At 35.2% G+C, this 22715-nt stretch overlaps 1 protein-coding gene across 1 annotated transcript in view; it reads right to left on the reverse strand.

Moving 5' to 3' along the window:
• LOC120889140 (uncharacterized) overlaps window positions 1-20660 on the reverse strand; it is a 41469-nt gene extending 20809 nt beyond the window's left edge. The window contains exons 1-5 of the mRNA XM_078019108.1: window positions 20412-20660; window positions 13902-13974; window positions 13173-13213; window positions 2268-2401; window positions 771-927 (exon numbers count right to left, since the gene is read on the reverse strand). Of these exons, the coding sequence (XP_077875234.1) occupies window positions 890-927; window positions 2268-2401; window positions 13173-13213; window positions 13902-13974; window positions 20412-20461 (336 nt within the window). The 5' untranslated portion in view covers window positions 20462-20660 and the 3' untranslated portion in view covers window positions 771-889. The remainder of the gene's footprint in view (window positions 1-770; window positions 928-2267; window positions 2402-13172; window positions 13214-13901; window positions 13975-20411) is intronic.
• Between the last annotated feature and the right edge of the window lie 2055 nt (window positions 20661-22715).

Raw genomic sequence — 22715 nt, forward strand, 5'->3', positions numbered from 1 at the left:
GGTGTGATTAGGTCATGAGGGTGAAATCCTCATGAACTGGCTTGATAGAGACCATTGGTCCCTTCTCCTCCGTGGGTACAGTAACAAAAATGAACCAGGAGGACAGCAAATATGTCAGCCCCTTGATCTTGGATTTCCCAGCCTCCAGATGGTATGTAATAAGTTTCTATGGCTTATAAGTTGCCCTGTTTGTGATATTTTATTATAAAAGTCTAAAGAGATTATGACAAGCACATTACAGATGTTCCCAAACTTAGGATGATTTGACTTACAATTTTTTGACTTTATGATAGTATTAAAGCAGTACACATTTTGCAGAAACTGTATTTTGAATTTTGCTCTTTTCTGGAGCTAGTCATGTGCAATATAATTTTTCTTATGATATTGGGCAGCAACAGCAGGTAAGTAGCTCCCAGACAGCCAAGAGATCAGGAGGAGAAGCCCTTATTCTGCAGCAGACTCTGTGGCCAAGCTATGTTCCATAGGTGTATTAAATGCACTTTAGCAGACAATATATTTGACTTAAAATGGGTTTATCATCATACAACCTCATCAAAAGTATCTGCATTTAATAAAACCAATCTAACCTAATGAGAAAGGCATCATTATCACCATCTGCTAATGATAAATACAAGGATGGAAGATGTTTAATACATTGCTTAAGGTCACATAAGACCTAGCAAAGGCCACATTAGCCACAAGAAGAGCACATAATTGCAATCTCCACTCCAAACCCTGACAATAACAAGTAACATTTATGGAAAACTTACCATTGTTAAGTTCTATAGTATTCTAGTTGGTGAGCATCAAGGATGGAGTTCCAAGAAGTGCTCTTCTTTGAATCACAGTAGCATTGAAGACATAACACTTAAAATTCTTTTGTTTACAATCACACACCTTGAGAAAGTTTGCTGCTCCATATAAAACCTACAAGATCAAAACAAACTAGCATTTTTCTGACAGAAGATTAATATCCAGAATACATAAAGAACTCAAGAACTTAACACCAAAAAGCAAGTAACCCAATTATGTATGGGAAGATGGATTAAACAGACAGTTCTCAAAAGAAGAAATACAAATGTCCAAACAAATAATGTGAAGAAAAAAAATGTCCAACACCATTAGCAATTAAGGAAATGCAAATCAAAACTACACTGAAATTTCATCTCACATTAGTCAGAATGACACTCATCAAGAATACAAATGACAATAAATGCTGAAGAGGTTACAGATAAAAGGAAAAACTTTTACACTGTTGGTGGGATTGTAATTTAGTATAACCACTATGGAAATCAGCATGGAGATTCCTCAAAAGACTAGGCATGGAAGTACCAAATGACCCAGCCATTACCACTCCTTGGTATTCATCCCAAAGAATCAAAGTCTTCATACTACAGTGATACATGCACACCCATGTTTATAGCAGCACAATTCACAATAGCCAAACTATACAACCAGCCTAGGTGTCCATCAATGGATGAATGGATAAAGAAAATGTGGCATATATACGCAATGGAGTTTTATTCAGCCACAAAGAAAAATGAAATTCTGTCATTTGAAGGAAAATGGATGAAACTAGAGACCATTATGTTACAAGAAATAAGCCAAACTCAGAAGGTCAAGAGTCATATGCTTTCTCTCACATGTGGAAACTAGAGAAGAAAAAAGACAAAGAAGGTTGGGGAGGGGTGAGCCTCATGAAAATCAATGGGTAATCAATAGAGAAAAAGGGACCAGGTGGGGAGGGAGCGAGGAAGTGCTGGAGAATGATATTGGCCACATTATATTATTATATTGTATGCATGTTTCAATATGTAACAACAAACCTCATAATTATGTACAGCTATGATGCACCAATAAAACTGTGGGGGGAAAATTAGCTTTAACTTGGAGAACAGAATGATCAGTATGTTAAAGTTATCCTGCCAGGACTCAATCAAAACTAGTCACCACTTTTGATAGAGTTATTAAAAAATCTTGTATGCTTGTCCAGAATTGTATAAATGACCTTTATAGGTTTTGTTGGAAGTGGTTTTGTTCTTCAGTGTAGATCTCCCTTTTCTGAAGAGTCCCCAATGTTGGGCATTGAATCCAGGGCCTTGCACATGCTAGGCAAGTGCTCTACCACTGAGCTACATCCCCATCCCTGCCTGGAAAGTTTAATACAGGTGACTTTGTATTTTAGAATCCTACTTCACTCTGAACCAAGCACCATTCTGAGCATTTCGGATGACAATTCATTTTATCTTCATAATAATTCCACAAACCTTTTTGATCTCCATCTTCCAGAGGCACAGAGAGGTTAATAAATTTGCTGAAGGCCACAAAGAAAGTGGCAGAGCCAAGATTCAACCCAGGCAGCCCAAGTCCAGAGTCCACATTCTTAATCACTACCATATGCCTGGAAAAGAAAGAAAAATTAAATGCATAACTGTATTAGAATAACAGAAAGGAAACATTTTACTTTTGAAAGTATTTTCAGAAACTGTGAGGAATGCCTGAAAGATAGGGAGCCAATAGGAACAGAGAAGAATCAGATAATTCAGGTAGATGAGGAGAGACAGAAACTGTGGAAACCCTCAGAGTAATTAATTTGATACAGTAGCAAGAACATCTAAGAAGGCAGACTCCTGGTACTTAACTTCTTGGCCAGTCCAGATGTCTGCATCTCGGAGGCACCAGTATGTGGAAGTGTGTGTCCAAGTAATAAGACAGAACTCCAAGTACTTGGCAAGATCTAGGAGAAGTGGGATGTGTCACATGCAGGGCAGTTGTTGATGTACATGGTCAAGTGGCATATTCTGATCCTTCCAGGTCATATCTCTGTAAACAGATTTCTGCACAAATTCCAGCAACTCATCACAACCCTTCATCTCTACCTAGGCTATGCAATAAGGTAGCAGACTGTCTAATAAGAATTTTCTGCCATAAAATTGAATGTATAAGCACGGATCATCAAATATTCAAAAATACAGTAAAAGGAGACCCACTGATTTATGAAACCAAATCATTTATACCTGAGAAATTCAGAGTACTACAAAAGAATACTTATCTAATTAAAAAAAAACTAAACAGAGATCATGAAAATTAAATTCAACCAAGAAGGTGCTGGCCGATGGAACAAAGTTGGTCATATATTAATAAAAGTTGAAGATGATTAAATGACAGACACACAAGTTTCATTGTTATTTCTTTCTACTTTAACATGTTTGAAAGTGAAACATGTTTGAAAAGAATACAAAAACATATCTAAAAAAAAGCTAGCCAGGCTTGGTGGCACATACCTGTAATCCCAGCAGCTGGGGAGGCTAAGGCAGAAGGATCCCATGTAAAAAGCCAGCCTCAGCAAAAGCAAGGTGCTAAGCAACTCAGTGAGACCCTATCTCTAAATAAAAGACAAAAATAGAGCTGGGGATGTGGCTCAGTGTTTGAGTGCCCCTGAGGACAATCCTTGGCACCCTCCACCCCCGCCCCACAAAAAAAAAAAAAGATAAATAGAAAAACCAGCATGACAGAACATTAAGTTGCAGGATTCTTCCTTACAGCACATACCACAAAAGATAAGAGAATGAAAATACAAAAGAAGAATTAAGGGACATGAACGACAAATTTAGCTGTTGTGACATCATTTTGTAGCAATTATAGGAATGATGGGTCACAACACATGTGGAAACAATTCATTGGGCTCCTGCATGTTCTGAGACTTGGAGACCTTGCACTGTCCACCCCTCCATCCCACAGTGTGGCTGTCAAGAAGATCCCAATGTTTGGTGCCACTGGCACCATATAAAATATTTCTTTCATATTCTTAGTCTCTGTTTTTTGTAATATGTTCTGTAAAAAATGTTTTGGCTTGATGTTCCAACATGTTGTTTTTTTTTCTATTTAGCCTTTTTTTTAAAGATATGTTTTTGTATTTTTTTTTAATCTTGGAAACTTTGAATTATATGCTAAAATAGAAGGAAATACTTGTAAAATTTGTGCATTTATCACTAAACTATCTCCAACAGTTTATTAACACAAGACCAGCTTTGTTCATTGTGGAGCAGATGGTGCAAGCAGGTAATAAAGTGGCAGTGCTGGTGTGGATGCCCTCAGACGAGATACAGTGGGCCCAGGTGAAGTGGGTGATCGTCAGCAGCCAGCTGACTTGGTGGGAATGTACCCAAGCAAGGTGCTGTTGATGTGCTGAACACTGGCCCTGACTTTAGTCCTGCTACAGTGATGTCTCAGAGCCCTGGAACATTGTGGCTGCAATAAATGTCCACAGAGTACGCAAGGTTTTGGCCTGATTCTCCCTCTTCCTTCTATGGGACCCAGCCAACATGCTCCTGCACTGCAGGACGTAAACAATAACCATATCTGGATGCACAAAGTATTTCAGGAACAGGTCCTGAAGTACATGTCCATGATGCTGCCACACATAGGACACCAGCCACTAACTGGGACTTACTTGGTGACCCTGGATAGACAGACTTTTGAATGTCATCTCCAAACATTACGTGGACCACTTCATACTACGCAGCCTCATGACTGATGAATACAGTGGGCAGAGCATCTACCCTTCCCACCAGTACAACTAGGACTCTGGCCCCACCTAGAAGAACAGTATTCTGGGAAATGAGGTACAAGCAAGGGAGCAAAAAATCTTGAGCCAAAAGCTTCAATTAAAAAAAGAAAAAGAAACAGAAAAAGAAACAACAAACATAGCCGTAGATCAAAAAAGATACCAAGAAAGACAGGTAAGTGGATAGATACATACAAATACACAAATGCATACATGCACACAACCAACACCACTAAGATGCCTTGCTTAACATAACACAGGTCCAATTCAAAGGTGTGCCATATTTCAAAAGCCAGTTTTTTGTTCCAGTGCATCACACAGAGACATACACATCCCTATACATCCCTACTGTGTATGGGCTCAGAGACACTTGAAAATGTTCACAGCATCAATGAGTAACAGCAAAAATGTGAAGACATTGGACAAAGTAATTGTGGGAAAATCTTGCAATAAATATTGAAAATGAGTGAACTATAGCAGTGTGTATCAACATGAAAGGACATTACTGAAAGATACATACACTATGATACCATTTATGGAGACTCTGAAAACAATGTAGGACATTGTGTTGTAATAGTGTGAACGTGCATGAAGATGATAAATAACCAGATTCAGTCTGGCAATTATTTCTGGGAAGGCAGAGAGGGAGGGTAAGATGAAAGGAAGTTAATCAGGGAAACTCAGTCATATTTGTAACAAGCTACTTCTTTTTTAAAAAAAATTAAATATATTGAGAAAACTGTGGCACAATGTTAGAATGAGGTAGAACTTAGTAGCTGGTCTTGGCTTCAGATTCTTGTTGTGGGAAATCCTGAATCTTTTAATATATTTGAAATATTCCTTGACAATTAAAAATTGTAGGTGCATTCAAATATGAGAAAACTGCAAAGAATTTTTAAATTTTTAAAAATGGGCTTGATAAGGGCTGTATACAGAGTGGAGTTGGACTAAAATATTTAACTTCCTGCTCTGAAAATCTGGGACCCTCATTGAAGGAAATAATGTCCTTATCTTAACCCCAGTCCTCTCTGACCATCTGAATTTTTCCAAATGGCATCTGTCAGCAACAAGTCTTTCAACAATTATGATTCAGGAGCCTTATGTCATCAGTTGGAGTCTTTAGACAATGCCATCATTAAGAGCAGGTGAAATTGTAAAGTGGGAAGAAGAGAGATTTCATGGAGCTCAAATCTAAGATTAGATATATACTGAGCAATGAACAAGTCATACACGTACATATCCTATGATTGGGGGAAAAGCTTGTTTTGCATTTTTTAGCTGATTGTGGAGAAGACTTTTAAATGATCTCTTTATGGTCTCATTTAAGCATTTTGTTTTCTTCTTTTCTGGGCATGGTTAACAAATTAAAGAGCCTATTTCCTGTCCACAGCTGTGCGTCATTGCCTTTGGGAATATAATGGCAACGGATTCTAAGGGAGTTAGTTTCTGCTGTCTGGCAGCGAGAGCTCAAGCATAAACAAGCCTGCAACCTACTCAGCACTGAGCAGACACGTCTGTGAGCACTCCTGCTGTCCCCTCTGTCCTGTGGGCCCACGGTGTGTGTGTGTGTGTTCACTGATAGTAGAGCCTTGACCTATGAAGTAATGTTGTCCCAAAGATGTCCATGCTGAAACGGGCCTTAAGTAAATCCAGGGAATTTACTTCCTTGTATGGTCCTTGAGAGGTTATGACTCTAAACTTCAGGAATTATGGGTGATATTTGTTAATTTTTATTGTTTCCATGAAAATGGAAAACTAAAACTGATGTCTCTCAGAAACAAGTATTTTCCATCAGAGAAAAAAAATACACACTATAAAGTTCCAAGTTGTTAAGTGCATTAAAACATGAGAAAGCTGGAAAGCGTGTTTGTGGGAGCTGTGTGTGAAATCAACAAGGAAATGTGAGCAATGATTTGTTTTTTGATGGCTTAATGGTTTTTTGATGGGTGTGTTTTATAAAAGTCCCATTCATAGAATGAGAATTTTATAAAGATTGTTTAAAGTTGACATAGCAGTAATGAAGCTAATGCAGACTTTGTATATAATATATGAAAATAACCAATTTAATTTCAAATATTGAAATTTACTTTGTTTGCTAGACATCTTCAGTTTATAGGAAAAGAATATATATACATAACAAAACTTACATGGAAAATGGAATAAGATTTGGGAAAATAGGTCAGGTGGGGCACCATAGTTCTTTAGATTATTAAGCATTTATCTTCTTAAAAGACAAAGGGCAAAAGGTGGAGGCCTCAATGTATCTGAGATGTTTACAGGTTGCTGTAAACTGACTTTGAGAAATAAAAGGAGGAATATATCTTTGCAATATTGTCATATTGGATGGAGTTCGCTGATCTCATAGTCTTTGAACTTCTGGGGTTGGAGAATTTAGTATAAATAAGGAAGATTGAACAGGCCACACATTATGATGATATAAACATCGCTTTTTAAAAACTGTAATCTTTAGTTTAATTTTTGGATTTTACAGGTACTTGATTTTATCAAAATCTGAAAATGTTTATCTCTTTCTATCTATAGTACATCTATATCACCATTTGCATGGATCTTGACAGGAATAAGAAAAAAGAACAGAAGACCATATTAGAGGACACCATGGAGGAATGCAATCAGAAAAATTCAGAAGTGAGAAATTTTACTGGGTAGGGAGTCTTGTTTCCTATGTACACAAAAGTTGTTTTGAAGAGGGAAGCTTTAAATTAAAAGAATTTTACTAAACATACTGATCCAATATTAGTAAAAGTGTCTGTGCTTGTGTGATTTGTATGTGGAATAAACAAGGAAATATGAGCAATGATTTATTTTTTATGGCATCAAATAACTATTGTTAGAATTTTTATTTATTTTTCTACTTTTATAACCTTAAATTTTTTTCCAAGTATATTGCAGTATAAGTGACATATAAAATTGTTACAATAGAATAATTTGAAATATGTATATATTGTCAAATGATTACCACAATCAAGTTAGTTAATACGTCTACTACCTCACCTAGTTAACATTGTGTGTGTGTGTGTGTGTGTGTGTTAAAAATCTTTAATATCAACTGATTCAACATATTTTAAGCATACAAACAGTAGTTTAACTATAGCAAACATTTTAAGTGTAGTAATGGTATTATTGCTTTTTAGAGTTCTTATCTTTAAGACACTGAAACTAAAATATTTATGCACAAAATGATATATGTCTAAGATCCTCATCAAAATAATCTGACTGGTTGAAAAGCATAATTATTCCTATATCAATAATTTTGAAAGTGAATAGTGAGCTCATTAATTTCCTTAAAGTATTCTCTTAATCCTTGTGTGTGTTTGAAACTGTAACAAAAAGTTTGAACACTTAATGAGAATCTTCATGAGTGAGGGAATTGTGTCTACCTTTCTCACACTTGTATCCTTAGAACAACAGTAGATGGTATAGACTAATAGTAAATAGTAGATAGCATTGTCTCAATAAATATTTGCAGAATTTATCAACTAACAATATTTGGAGGAAAATGCCTTTGTAAAAATTCTGAGAAGTTCGGTTCACTACATCTTAACAAAGGGTGGCGGAGCAGGGATGTCAAGATGAACTCAGTCTGTTTACTGTGTGAATGTCTCTTATGTCTCATACTTAGATTTAAATGATTTTTTCAATCTAAATCTGTGAAGTATATCCTTTTAAAGAGTTCTTCCTCAAGAACTAGAGTCACCCCAAGGGCTATCTAAACTTATTTTGGAAGTTTTCTTTCTAAGTAAGTTTTGTCTCAAAATTATTTGGAAATTTTACCTAAACTTCCATAATTCTCAGGAATTCAATTATACAAATTTTATTTAGAAATTCAATATGAAAGATATTATACTTTCTTTTGATCATAAAACAAATCTGTGTTTCTCAAGAAGCTAGCTCTATCTAGAGGAACTTACTCTGTGAACCAAATCTGACCCAACATTTTTGGGGGATCCTTTGCTCATGAGATAGTGGAGAGTTAAGTTTCCACAGCTTATCTTACTATTTTAGAGCAGTAAATTAAAGTAGGATGATTGGTTATTTGAGGTAGCTGATGTATTCATCTTACATAACTCTAAGATAGATGACCTCATGTGCATGAGCGAAAGGTTTTATAATTAATGTGATCCTGGCTTTAGCTGTGGACCTTTCTTTAAAATCGCACCTGCTCAACTTGTCAAACCAGCATAGTTAATTCTATCAAAGATATATCTAAATAGTGCTGAACATACATTGTCATTGTTTTGGTGTCTGTTTTTATTGGTGATATTGATTTGTGGTTTTGGGAGCGTTTCTCTCTCTCTCTCTCTCTCTCTCATTGACTATTGTGGGCAGAAATCTTATTAAGATAGAATTCTGACTAATCATTGGAAAATCAGCCTTCTGTTTGCCAAAGATTTATTCAGATTTTTTATTGCATTATTATGACCATTTTTCTCTAGAGTCCAAATTCTTAATATTAAACCTACAGCATAGGAGATCATCCTTGAAATATTAAAAAGGGAAAAAAATCCCAAACTCAAGAATGTGATTATAATTTGTTCTAGCCATGAAAATTCATGACTCCAACCCACACACAAGATGAAATTTTATTAGTGTACAGTTTGTACTGTATGCTCTTACATTTCAGTTTGTCATTCCCCAAAAATGTACTTTTCTACTTGAGCAAGTAATTGAAAATCGCCCAATGACTAAGGTTGTTCTGGGTCTGATTTCCACTGTGTGGCTGGCTGTACAATTTTAGGGAACATGTGACCAATGCCACACAAGGGCAGAAGTCTATGAACTGCAGGTTTTTGAGCAGAATGTTTGGTGCTTGGTCTGTCTCCCACTAAGGATTTTTTTTTCCTAACATGGAATGAATCTATTTTTTGTCCAAATAACAATTGTATTCTAGTCTACATTATAATTTTTACATATATTTGAATGGTTTTGACAGTGTTACTTTTGAACAGATTTTAAAATGGCAACATAAAAATTTATATCCTACAAATAAAAGGTATATAATAAAAAATTGGCATCTAGATATCTGAACCATGCCTGTAGGAGTTCCCTGGTTGGTTCTATCACTGAGTACCTGGCCTATTTAAGAATTCACCACCAATGATAAGTTCTCCTCAGTCCCATGTAATTCACCAAAATCAGAGAGTTTTATATATACACACACAAAATAAACACTCTTTTAAAGCCTCATCAATACAAATATTCAATTAGAAAGGTTAAATGTATCATCAAATAGCCAATTCTATTGATCAGATCCATTATAGGCAATCTCTCTGTATGTCTGTTTCAGTCTTTCTAGAAATACAAATTCCTTTGAAAGACCATTCTAGAAATACAGATTCCTTTGAAAGAACTTCAGTGCAATATCTTAGGGTATGTGAAGGAATAGGTCTAGTACATATTTAACTACTATCCAATCTTCCAGAACACAGGTGAGAGGAGGAACCCTAGTTACAGACTGTTGTTCTAGAACCCTTTTTTTCCCCATGGATACTACTGTGGCAGTGCCTGGTTAGCATTTGTGAGCTGCTGTATCAAGTCTAGGGCATTCAAAGAAGAAATCTTCTGAGCCAGTGCCAGGTACCTCTGACCAGAACAGAACTGTACCTTGGGCACCTGAACCTCTCAGGGTTATCTTTCATCTTGACTTATGGTGAAAACAAGTTTTGATCCTTATGAAGGATCATTTTGCTTTCAAGGATCAATTTTCCCCCACCTCCAGGAATATATAGAAATGTAGATATGCTCTTTTAATATAATATTAAGTTTCACTTTCTAAACATGCTATTCCTAAGGGAGTTTAAAATTGTGAACAAAAAATATATGAACACATAATAATGATGAAAAGGTTTATTAGCACATGTTTATAAAGTTGATTGCTATTTAATTAAAATGCAGTAGTCAAAATTCAAAGAAAAAAGTAATAATGACAAAAAAAAATAAGCATTCTAGCAAAACTGGCAGGCTTTAAACTAATGTTAGCTTAATTGATAATAGATAATCTTTGAGCAATCGTACTGAAACCCAAGAAAGAAAGAGGTAGGGCACTGCCTCAGCAGATGCATAGCCTGGACCAAGTTCATTGCCACTAAGGATGACAGGAATATTATAAAATTTAGGTAGGCAGAGGATGGATACTTGTATTATGATTAATAAAATATATAATACTCAAAACATTCACAAGGGAAATGTAAATATTTATGACAATGATAAAAACTGAATGTAAATTTGTAAAAACAATGTAATTTTATTATTTAATCTAGGCATGCTTTGAAAAGTGAAGGGGTTTTTTGATAAATTTTTGTCTATTTTGATTTATCTTTGTTTCTCCTATTTGTGTTTTCTAAAATTAGAGTGTAAAAATTTTATGAACAGAAAAAAAATCAAGTTATTAGAAATATATTCTTGGAATGTTATTTTTCAAGAAGATGGTCAAGTCAGATTGTTTCTAAATCACTAAATCTTTAGATACTATGCACAACTTAAAATAAGTCTTGTTCCGTCTTCTGTGTTAGACTGGATATTTATTTAACTATCCATCTATACTTTGTGTTACAAAAGTGATCTCTTTATCTTCTAAATTTGCTTCTTTTGCCAAGAGTTAACACATTTATATGTAACAAAGGCAGTATAGGCTATCTGCAAAGGCGAAAAAAGCGTCAACCATATTTAATTAAAGACAGTATTCAATGTGAGTCATTTTCCTCCGCCTGTCCCTGGATCTCTCCAGTTGGAGTTTCTCACTTGGTCTGTACCATAAGTCAGAGAACGGCATGTACTGTACCTGTACTGGCCAATTTTATTATTTGTTAGAATTTTTCCTAGTGCTAGGTCATTTGGGGCAGGAAGTCATTGCCAGTTAGCAAGAAGAGAAAGCAAAAATAATGCACTCTAAAAAACAGTGGCATTTGCAAGTTGCACACAACTGTGTTATTTTAAACCAGCAAGAGCTGGATTTGGGGATGGCAGCCACATGTACCCTGGAGCGTGTCATCGAAGAGAACCAGGTATTACAGGAGCCACAAGCACACTGTGCAATTAGGGTTAGGCGAAAGGATTAAGTAATCCTGCAGTAGTCACTGTTACATAACTCGGCAGTTGCTGCACAGGGATGGGAGCAGTAACTGAATACTATAGCGGGAACTGGCAGCCTTGCTGCAGCCAAGGGTCACTGCTGTTTTCATTATAAACCTTATTTTGTAGTTGGTTTATAACCCAGACAGTTTAATTCACATCGGGCTGAAACCTGGCATTCTAATTAGAAGTCTAGAGGCAATTTTTTTTTTTTCAATAATAGAATTCTGAGCTAGAAGGCACCAGAAAATTGTCTGGCTCAACTTGTATTTTGCAGCTAAGATACAAGCATATAGAGTGAGGCATATATAGTGTCATACAGTGATAGGCAAAGCCAGACCTAATTTTTCTGCCTTCCAGATTAAAAAATTTAAAAAAATTAAAAAAGACTTCTACCATTTTATGCTAATTTATCTTAACATACAGAGGAACTGGCAGGATGTAAGTGTTGACTCTTCCATTTACCAGGCATCCCTCTTACCACTTGAAGTATGTTGCCCAGGTAAGTACAGCTTGTCAAGTGGCACAAAAAGAATAGCTCAGGCCCATTTTGTGGCTATTTTGCACTTTTACATTCCTTTTCCTCCCATCCTATCAGTTCTCCATTCAGTTGACTCATTCACGATCCCAAAAGGAATTATTGCTAAACTATTGATACATGGGGCCCTAGTTTCCTATCTTCTAATGGTCATAAAATGCATCATAAATTGAACTGGAAAAGAAAGAAAGGTTCTGAAGCCAGGATCATGTTTCTGTCAAACCACAACTCGTTGAAGAGTGAGTGAGTTCATGCAGTCAACCAAACAATCACTTTATCCCCATGATACCAAAAGAAAAGTGTTGTGGTAGATTATTTTTCTTTGATAAATTCCAATCATTATTTTGTCAATATTTGAAAGTCACAATTTTTTTTATGTGAACGTAGTGATGACATTTTTGTCTTCCAGTTAGTCGGAACCATAGAGATACACATCCCAACTACATGCACAGCTAGTGTTCCTGAAATCCAATTCAGAAGAGCATACTGTGTCCATATACAATCACTCAAGTCTCTATAAGGCCTGTTCTCTCAGATCTGAAAGAACACTCCATCACAGCCATGAGTGTAACTTTCAATAGTTCATGTCACAAAAATCAACATTCAAATGTTAAACCTAGTTCTATACATCCAGTACATCATACTCATACCTCTATCTTCACCTCTTGGTTCACATCTAAGATCCTGGAACTTTTTTTGAACATCTTTTTTTCTTCTATTGGATGGTAAGTTCCTTTGAGTACAGGGACATACATTCTTTCTTCCATATATTGCACCCTGCACCAAGCCATAGTGCTTTTTGTCATTCATACACAATGTATATGTTTAACAATGCATGATTTTTTTTCTTTTTTTTTTGTGAGTGGTGTTTGGGATGGGATTCAGGGACTCATACATGTAAGGCAAGCACTCTACCACTGAGCCACACTCTCAACCCATCACAATTTATATCTTTATAATGTTATTTTTTAGATTTACCTGTGCAAAGTATAAGAACACTGTGTAGCAGTTTTCATCTCCTGTAGAAGAATATGATGATAAAATGAATTAATCCAGTTGAAGATAGGAGAAAGAAGAACATGCTGAGACTTTGGCTTTTGTTTACAATAAGTTGGAACACAGTAATTATAATTCCCAGAGGATAATTTAATAAGCTAAACCCTACCAACGAATTTTGTTTCTTGTAAACTTTTCAGTCCCTTTGTGCTATTTCCCTCCATTTACCCCCTTTATTTCCCAAATTAATATACTACATTATGACTGCTCTTTGTTTATACTTACTGCTTGTGGTCATTATTATTCTCTAAGTTTATGACATCGACAGCTTGAAATTCCTAAGAACCACACAAACCATACTCAGGAAGTGAGTAGTAATTGGCAAAAGGAAAGCATAATATGGAGAGAATTAGTCAAAGAGTGTTGTAATAATTTGGCTCAGTTAGAGGATTCATTTGTTTTGCATTTCTTGTCCAATGTATTATAACATTATTGGAGATGACTTCATAGGTCAAGTGTCACTAAGAAACCTCATATTTTTATTTAGCATGAAAAGACCCAAACTTGCCAGAAAGTCAATATTTATCAGGGGCACTTCATTTAATATTTTTATTTTCTCCATAACCTAATCCCCATTTCAGGGGTTGACAACTTTAGTCACTGGTTTAGTTATCCTCATTTTGTCGGAACTAGTGTGTGCATGCAACTTACCTTCTGGTTACTAAGAGTGAGACTAGGCCAAAAGTGCTTTTCACTGAATAGTATGTCAGGTCGATGGTGGTGACTTAGGAACAAAGCACCAAGCAGCCCATGCATGGAAAGAAACATCAATCAGTCACCAACAGAACCACCTGTCAATCAGCAGGTTCTTCTGGCCAATCCTGGATCTCAGCCAGTTCCCCCAACCAACTCCATTGGGACAAGGGACTCTAAAAATCCCTTTTCCTGTCCCAAGCCCTTCCCTTCCTGCTGTAAGCACCATAAAATTCCAATCCCATTGAGCTCCTGTGTGGTTTCTCCTCAGACCCTCTTCCTGTCTGCTCTGCAGGTCTGATAGAGTTCTGGGAGTGACATCTCAATAAAGCCTTGTTCAATGGCCTTTTAACATCTGCCCCCTTTCGGTTGCGACTGTTGCCTGACCTTACATAGTATGTCTCCGTGGTTTTTAAAACCTAAGTATTGGTGGACTTCTTGGCATTACCATTAAATTTCAGTGGCATGTGGGTCCTATTTTAGGAGTTTGGGGCCGTCAGGTTGAGCATTTATATCTTATATGAAGCATGCTTCTTTAAGAGAAAGTCCATGTGCAGACAACCCAAATTACATAACAAAACCCCAAATGTCTGCACAAATTGACATGCAAATGAAATTCTCTGTACTATTTAGTTTCAAAGCCACTAAAAAGGCAAATTGGTTTGAGATGAATTGAAAACTATGCAGAATCTTTTCTGTAAATCTAAACTCAAAACAAGTCTCAAAGAAATTGGAAAAACTGAACCAGTTTCCCAAATGACCATTATCTGTCCCCCCCAAACACCTCTTTTCTATGATCCTAGAAATTTCAGAGCATGCACAAAACTCCATGCTTACCACATTTCAGCCTGTATGAAATTCCATCTTGTAATTCTTAATAACCTATGTGATTTCCACAAGGATGAGAAATAATTCCATAATAAAATATGTCTCATGAAAGAGAATGAGATTTAATGATGTTACATAGTAACTATTCAAATTAGAAACATATGCATGGATATGCTCATATATTTTTACACAAAGTAAATGTATTTGTCTCAATTTTCTCTTCAAATGTTTAGAATTCTCTCATTCTGTTACATTTTACTATACAGTCTTACAAATATATAAAACTATATAGTATATGGTTTAGTATAATAACATATATAGTTTAATAGTGAAACATTTTTACACACATCATCTGATTTTCATCTTATTGGTGTTTTGCTTCTCATTCTGGGAGATTATTCTAGATGTGACTTTATTTTCTAAATCACCTTCTAGATTTTCCACTAGGCCTATCTCATCATGATTTTCAACTTCTTTATAAATAATTTTTTTTTGCACAATCAATCATGATTTTAAAATAATTTGTTTCTAGAGCACAATTTTAAACTATAAAAACACTTTCAGTACTTGATTATTCTTTTCTCATGGTGGTATATGATTATTGTATGGATACAATACTCTCTGAAATCTGTAGAGGACCATTGTTTTAAATTTTCCCTTCATAGAATTCTCTCTTTTCCCTATGATATCTCTCCTAATAGTTAGTAGTGTGTAGTTTTTACATTTATGGTTATAAATGGGGGACAAAAGACAAGGAAAAATGAGGAAATGATTCACTGAGTTTCCCTTGACTTGATTCTTATTCCTATTAGCATCTACATTGTGGTATTTAATACCACAGTATGTAGGAAAGAGAAAATAGCAACTCATGCTTTCGGGGGCAGCCTACATTGAAGATCAATTTGACCTCCTAAATCTGTGTACTTTGAGTCAGCAATTCCATTTCTAGAAACATTAAGGGATAATCAAGGTTAAAACACAAGGGTTCAAGAATGTTCATTTCAACTGTGGTAATGTAAGAAGAAAAGAATGAACCCATTTCCAGGTTTATGAACTTGAATATTGTCAACAACTTTGGAATTTTTACCTATTACACTTACATGTTTCTCTATCTCACTTTCCTGTCCCCAAAGGAAACCACTCTACTTATTATCAATATTAGCTCCAAGATTCTAAATTCTCATTTTTTTCCTAAAATTTAATAATCTTACTTTTGAATTTAAATGTTTAAGCAATCTAAGTGATTGGTAGGAATTGTGTAAGATAGATCTATTCCATGTTTTCTGGAATGAATGACCCATCATTAAATGAACATGGCATTGTACAAGCATTAATTATTGAAAAGACCTAATTTTACCACTTATGTGCTTCCACAATTATATACCATTTTATGTATGCGTGGATTTATAGTTTTTTCTACTATCTGTATTGTTTTTGTTTGTGAACTTACACCACTGTCAATGCTGCAGCTTTGTAGAAAGTTTTGATGCCTAATGGAGAAATCCCTTTACATTATTTTTCTTCAAGTATTCCTTAACTTGGACTTTTCCTTTTCCTCATACATTTCCAAATCAGATTCTTAGGTTTCTAAAATATAAAATCCTGTTCAATTTAAATTGAAATTGCATTTAGGCAATTTGAGGATATTGATTTCCTTATAATAGCAAGTCTTCCTTGAAAGTGGCAAAGATTTAAATTTATTTAGGTTGTCTTGAATGTCTCAATAATATTTAAAGGTTTTCTTTACAAAAATTTTAAATATGGGCCTTCCTGGAGAAAGTATATTTTTATGTAGCCTGTACTTTTTTGATAAGGTAAAAAGACATCTACTTTAAAATTACATTTCCAACTCTTTGTTGCAAGAGTACAGCTTTCTATATATTAACTTCCCCCAAGCATCTGTATATATTATATTTTTAATTCTGTAGATTCTTTGGAATATTTTTACCCATGAATTATAAAGATTTTAGGTTTTATTCCAAACCTTAGAACTACTCTCTTTTTGTCTAACTTGATTGTCTTAGGCTTCTATGTTGAATGGGAGGGGTCTTCTCATTTCTAACTTCAGAGGAAGCACTTTTAATATTTGCTGTAAAGGCTGATATTTGCTATAAGTTTTCTGTTGATTCCTATTATCAGATTATGGGAGTTTTATTTTCAATTTATTAAGAATAATTTTAATATTGTCAATAACTGTTGAATTTTAGATACTGTTTTCTGTCCCTTTGGAGATGATTATGTGACCTCTCTCCTTTTCTCTGAATATACTAATTCTAGATTTTTTGGAGATATTTAACAATGTTGAATTTCTTGATTATAAACTGATTGTGGACTCTGATTCCCAACTTATTCTTTTGTCAAAAAATTGTTTATAATGCTTGCATACATATATTCATGTCCTTTAATTTTCTTTTCATATTTTTGTTTCCCAAGTGTTAATAGGCAGAATATTGGTTCCACAAAGATGTCCACATTCTATTCTCTAGAAAAAGTGCCTTGGCCAACGTGATGACAATATTAAGAATCTTGAGATTGGAAGAGTCACCTGGATTATCCAGGTGTGCCCAATCTAATTACATCCTGTTGAAAATATGTCCCTGCTCTGGAGAAAGAGAGATATGCAGTGTGTAGACAGAGCTCACCATGGGGGCTGCCTGGACAAAGAAGCCCATGAGCCAAACAATGAGGGCAGCCTTTAAAACTCAGAAAGAAAAGTAGCTCTGTGTGGTGAGATCAGTGCCAGACTTCTAAATTCTAGAATTATATATAAGAAATATGTGTTCCTTTAAGCAACTAAGTTTGTAGAAATTTGTTACAGCAATAGAAGGTAAACATCTCTGGTTTCATTATTAAGATCATACTTGCTTTATTAGATGAAATGAAGTTCTTTCCCTTTTAGTTCCATTTTCTGGTTCCTTCTGTATAAGATGGGAATGAAATATTTTTCAAAAGTTCAGCGAAACTTTTTCTTTAAAATTTTCTGGATATGTTATTGACTTTAAAAAGGTTTTGTTGTTATTTTTGAACAACTGGTTCAATTTTGAATCATTACTATTATTCTTAATTTTATTATTATAAATTGAATCTTACTGTTATAAGATTTTTGTTGTACATTTCCTCCGAGTGCCTCTAATCTCCTTGTGTTCAAATGTGAAGTGTCATAGTGTTCTGATATTATCTTTTTTTATCTCTTGCCTTATCGTTAGTTATGTTCTTTTTTCCATTCCTAGTACTATTTATTTGACTTTAATCTCCCTTGAAAAATTCACTCTTAGTTTACCTATTTTGTACATATTTTTTTTCTCTAATTTCGTTGCTTTTATGCATTTGGTTTAGGTAACTTTTTCACTGCTCTGACCAAAAGAACAATTTTAGAGGAGGAAAAGTTTATATTGGGTTTCAGAGGTCTTAGTCCACAGACAAACAATTCCATTCCTAGGTGCCTGAGGTAAGGCAGAACACCATGGTGGAAAGCTGTGGTAGCTAATCATCATACCAGGAAGTAGAGAGAGCAAGACTCCTCTCACCATGGATAAAACATAAACCCCAAAAGTATGCCCCCAATGACCTACCTCCAGCCACATCCTACCCACCTTCAGTTACCACCAAGTTAATCCCCATCAGAGGATTAATACACTCATTAGGTTAAGGCTTTCATTACCCAGTCATTTCACATCTAAACCTTCTTGCATGGTCTCACACATGAGCTTTGGGGGACACCTCACTCTAAATTTTTGATCTTCCTTTTGGAGTCATGTCCTCTTCTGCCAAGGAAGAAGCTCTCAGTTCTTATATATCTCCATGTCATGATTTTTTTTTCCTTATTATTGAAAGAAACTGGCTGGTTACATAGTTCTAGGTGGACAATCTTATTGTTTCACTGTGTCCTGACTCTTGTTCCTACTGCTGAGGCATCCAGTTAGTTCAGTTTGCTTTTAGAAGATTTGTGTATCCTCTCAGCCTGCTTTTAAGAGCTTCTCTTCATTTCTGGAGTTCTAACATTTTAGTGGCTAGCAGGAGCATAGTTATTGATTCATTTTATTTTATTCAATAAATAAGTCAATAAAAATTATTCATGTTTCTTTTTACTTGGATTTTTGTGAATCTTTACTCATTACAGTGCTTATCATTCCATCTGTGCTCCTTCTATTTGTATGTTCTTGTCTTTCATTGGAGTTTTTCTGGAAATTTTTTTATCATTACCTTTACAATAATTGGCTCTGTTATGGATTTCTATTCTCTTCTTCACAAACTTATAAAACAAATTTAGATCCTCACATTCTACTTTTCTTATCTCTTAGCCACTTTTTTATTTATTTTCACTTTATTTTGTCTTTGTGTTGGATTTCCCATTATTTCTTTAAAATGAAACTGGTGGTTTACTGACTCTCATTTGTGTTAAGTGGATCATCTGCTAAATTTTTTATTTTAAAGATTATATTTTCATTCTTAAAAGCTGTATTTCATTAAATCTATAAGGTAGTTTAAATTTTCTGTCATCTGTTTTTAAAATACTTTATTACATACATTCTATATCAGATAATACCCCTATCTGTTGTTTTGGGGATGGAAATATATTGTGTTTTGATTATCTTTACTCTCAACAATAAATTGATTTGCTTTTGTTGTGATCTGTGATCTTTGATCAGAGATAATATTTGACAGGCATAAATAAATCAAGATCCCAAAGACCTGGATTTCCTCCAGGAGAATTAATATAATGATAAGTACTGTTTCTCATTAAGTGGAAATCTGTAGAAATTTAAGAAATTTTAAAAAATGAAGTTCAAAAAAAAAGAAATTTAGAAATTAGAAAATTTTGAATAATAATTGTTTGTTAGAATTGAATATGTTAAATCATAAGATAGTTTGTGATTATGCAGCATGCATAATTTTATATAATATAAACTAGAATATATAGTGGTAGAAAGTTTAACAAAGCTTCTTTGTATTTTTGGTGCTACTAAGTAAGTTCAGGATATTATGAGGGAAGTTACAAAACAGATCAGTGGAGTCTTACAGGAAGTTAATATTATAAGACTGGTGGGTAACTTTAGTTTCATACAAGAAACATAGTTAACAAGTGAACACAGTTTTACCAGCAACATTAAAAATGTTCTTTATTATTTTAAAAAGTCATAACTTTGGAATTTCAAATATAAAGATTTGAAAACTTTGAATCACAGAGAAAGAATGTGTAGTCTTCCATTTTTAATAGATTTCGGCAAAATCTTAAATTTCTGAGGAAGCTAAGTGTACATTTACCTTAAATTTCCTAGGCTTTGTTTTATCCTTCTGATAACATATCATAAAAAGCTTTGTCATTTAGAAACAATGATATCACTTTTCATACCATTATATTTAAGGTGTCTTTTTAAAAAATTTAACCAAGTTCTACAGCCTCTGCCTTCAGTTCCTTTCCTAGGAAAGATTAAAGAGGAAGTAAATCATTCTTGGATTTACCAGTTTGAAATGTAAAGTTTAACAACCTCTCAGTAGAGCGAACTTGCAACATATGTTAAAGTTAAGCATATTTACTTGTACTTAAGCATTTCATCTGGTAAATTATCCAATAGAAATGAAGAGTGCATAAGGATTATCCCATCAGCTAGTACTAGTTTTTAATAAAAGAAAACTCACCAATGGCAGGGTTGATTGAGAGAGAGTAGTTGGAATACATTGAAAAACATCCAAACTACAGAATGTGTTGGGGAACAATTCTCCACGTGTCTCTCACATTTTGACACGCCTTGAGAACAGAGGCACTGACTGTCATTTGATCTGGACTATCTTTATAAAGATGTTTGTCTCATGAAAAATCTTGAATGACCGAGGTCTTCTCTTCCCCTAGAACAGAAAGCAGGCATGTCTGCTGTCCACTGTGATATAGTGTCTCTCTCTAGAAAAAAAGAAAAAAGCAAGACATGCTTGCTGTCATCATAAAATATTCACATTTTCCGTGCAGGGTTCCTCTACTGCAACACAAACCATTGATGCATTAACTGAGTTTGTGCCCATCTGTGTCACTTCCAAAGGGCTTGAGAGCAAAGGAAATTCAAAAGAAGAATGATGTTCATGACATTTACCACACTGTGACAAAGTCTTTTGTCTCTGACACAGGAGTCTCATGTCATCTTTTACATCCATAAAGCTGGAAGACTATCTTGTTAGCTTACAAGTTAGAAAGCATATGGATCCTTCACAGTTCTCAATAACTTGGGTGATAATAATGGGATGCTGACTTAAATGTGACTTCAGGAAGAGAAAGAATAGGAAGCCACACGTCATATTTGTAAATATGACAAGAATCTCTGGATCCGATAGTAAATGCTGGGCAAGAGGGAGAGGTGAAGGGAGGTGGTCCCACTGTCCTTCCAGTCAATGAATCTTTAGAGGCTGAATAGTGAGAGGTAGATTTGAAATAAGCTCCTGAAGTGGTGCTTGGTTATTGCACTTTCCTCCGCGCGGTGGGTGAGTGGATGCTACCATGACAAAAGGGCAGCAAGTCTTGCAGCACCAGCCCAAAGGCAAAGAAGCTGTGGCTGATGAACCAGGGAGCCCTTGAAGCTGAAATAAATAGTGTTAGCCATGTGTCAGCATAATCTTCAGTGTAGCTAAAATCATTAGACATTCTTTTGGTCAAGCCATGAGCCTGCACCTGTTCAAAACCAGCTCCTGTTGAATCTACTGCCTTGCTCACGGGCATGGAGCCCCTCTCACTTTTAAAGTCTGATTACTCCTTTCACCTCTACCCTGACTTCAGCAGCTTTACAAAGAGGTCTTCCAGTTCCGAAAAGAGACCAAAGGTTGTACACACCTGTTCCATTATGCTGGGGAACTCTGTTGGACCCAACTGCCCAAGTCATGATCTTACCCAGACCTGTGGGGGGAGACAGTCTCCTCAGTAGCTGGAATTATGGACATGTACCATCACCATGCTCAGTTGAAAAGAAAGAAAAGGTAGCTTTTAAAATGATAACTTGCTTTTGGGCTCTTGACAAAGTCAAATACCTCATGCAGTGAAGCCTTGTGACTCTCTGGCCTGCATGAGCTACAACTCAATGACTAACAAAGTGAGAAAACTTCACTTGTCAGATAAAAGTAATATATTCAAGAACATAGTTGGCCTGGCCCCACCAGCATCTGGGTATTATATGAGAAGTGGCAGCCAGACCTCTGGAGGAAATTTGATCTCTTACTTTATTTCTCAAAGCAAAGCCATTGGCTCAGTGGGGACCTTAAGTTTACAGGAGTTCTCCTAAAGGTCTGGTCTGGTTCAATGACGGTGACATCCATGTGCATTATGTTTTCACCTAAGTAATTCAACCTCTGGTAATTTGGAATAAAAACATATTCATATAGGTACATAGAGTAATATTTGCAAGAATGTTTATAGCAACATTGTGTTTGTTAGCAAATGACAAGGAGCAACCTAAAAATCTATTTTAGGAACTCAGTAGAGAAATTACTTGTTGTTTCCTACAAACCATGAAAAATTATCTAAAACCATGACAAACAAAAATAATACAATTTTTGTTTTCATGAAAAGTACGCATTTTCTCAGTATTATGTAAAATATGAATAAAAGGCATATTTTATTACTATTGTCATTTGTTTATGAGCCATGTACATCTAAATCAGAACAACAATGTGATTGCTTAAGCAGGACAACTTCAAGGCCAGCCCTACAGTCTCCTTCCTGAAGCTTCCAACTCAAGTCCTACAACACTGCAACCCTATGTTTCCCCACAGAAGTTCTGAACTTATTGATTATAAGACTAATTCTTACATGAAAATCAAAGTGCTCAAACTGTCAATTTTATCATTTTCATGTAAAAATACCATATATGAAGATGTAGGTATGTTCTATGCTGACAGAAAACACAAGAAACTGGTAATGGTAGCCCTGGATAGCTTTTGAAAGCAAGTCTTATTTCCATTGCT

This window comes from Ictidomys tridecemlineatus, chromosome 8, assembly GCF_052094955.1.
Source record: "Ictidomys tridecemlineatus isolate mIctTri1 chromosome 8, mIctTri1.hap1, whole genome shotgun sequence".
In the NCBI taxonomy this organism is placed as follows: domain Eukaryota; kingdom Metazoa; phylum Chordata; class Mammalia; order Rodentia; family Sciuridae; genus Ictidomys; species Ictidomys tridecemlineatus.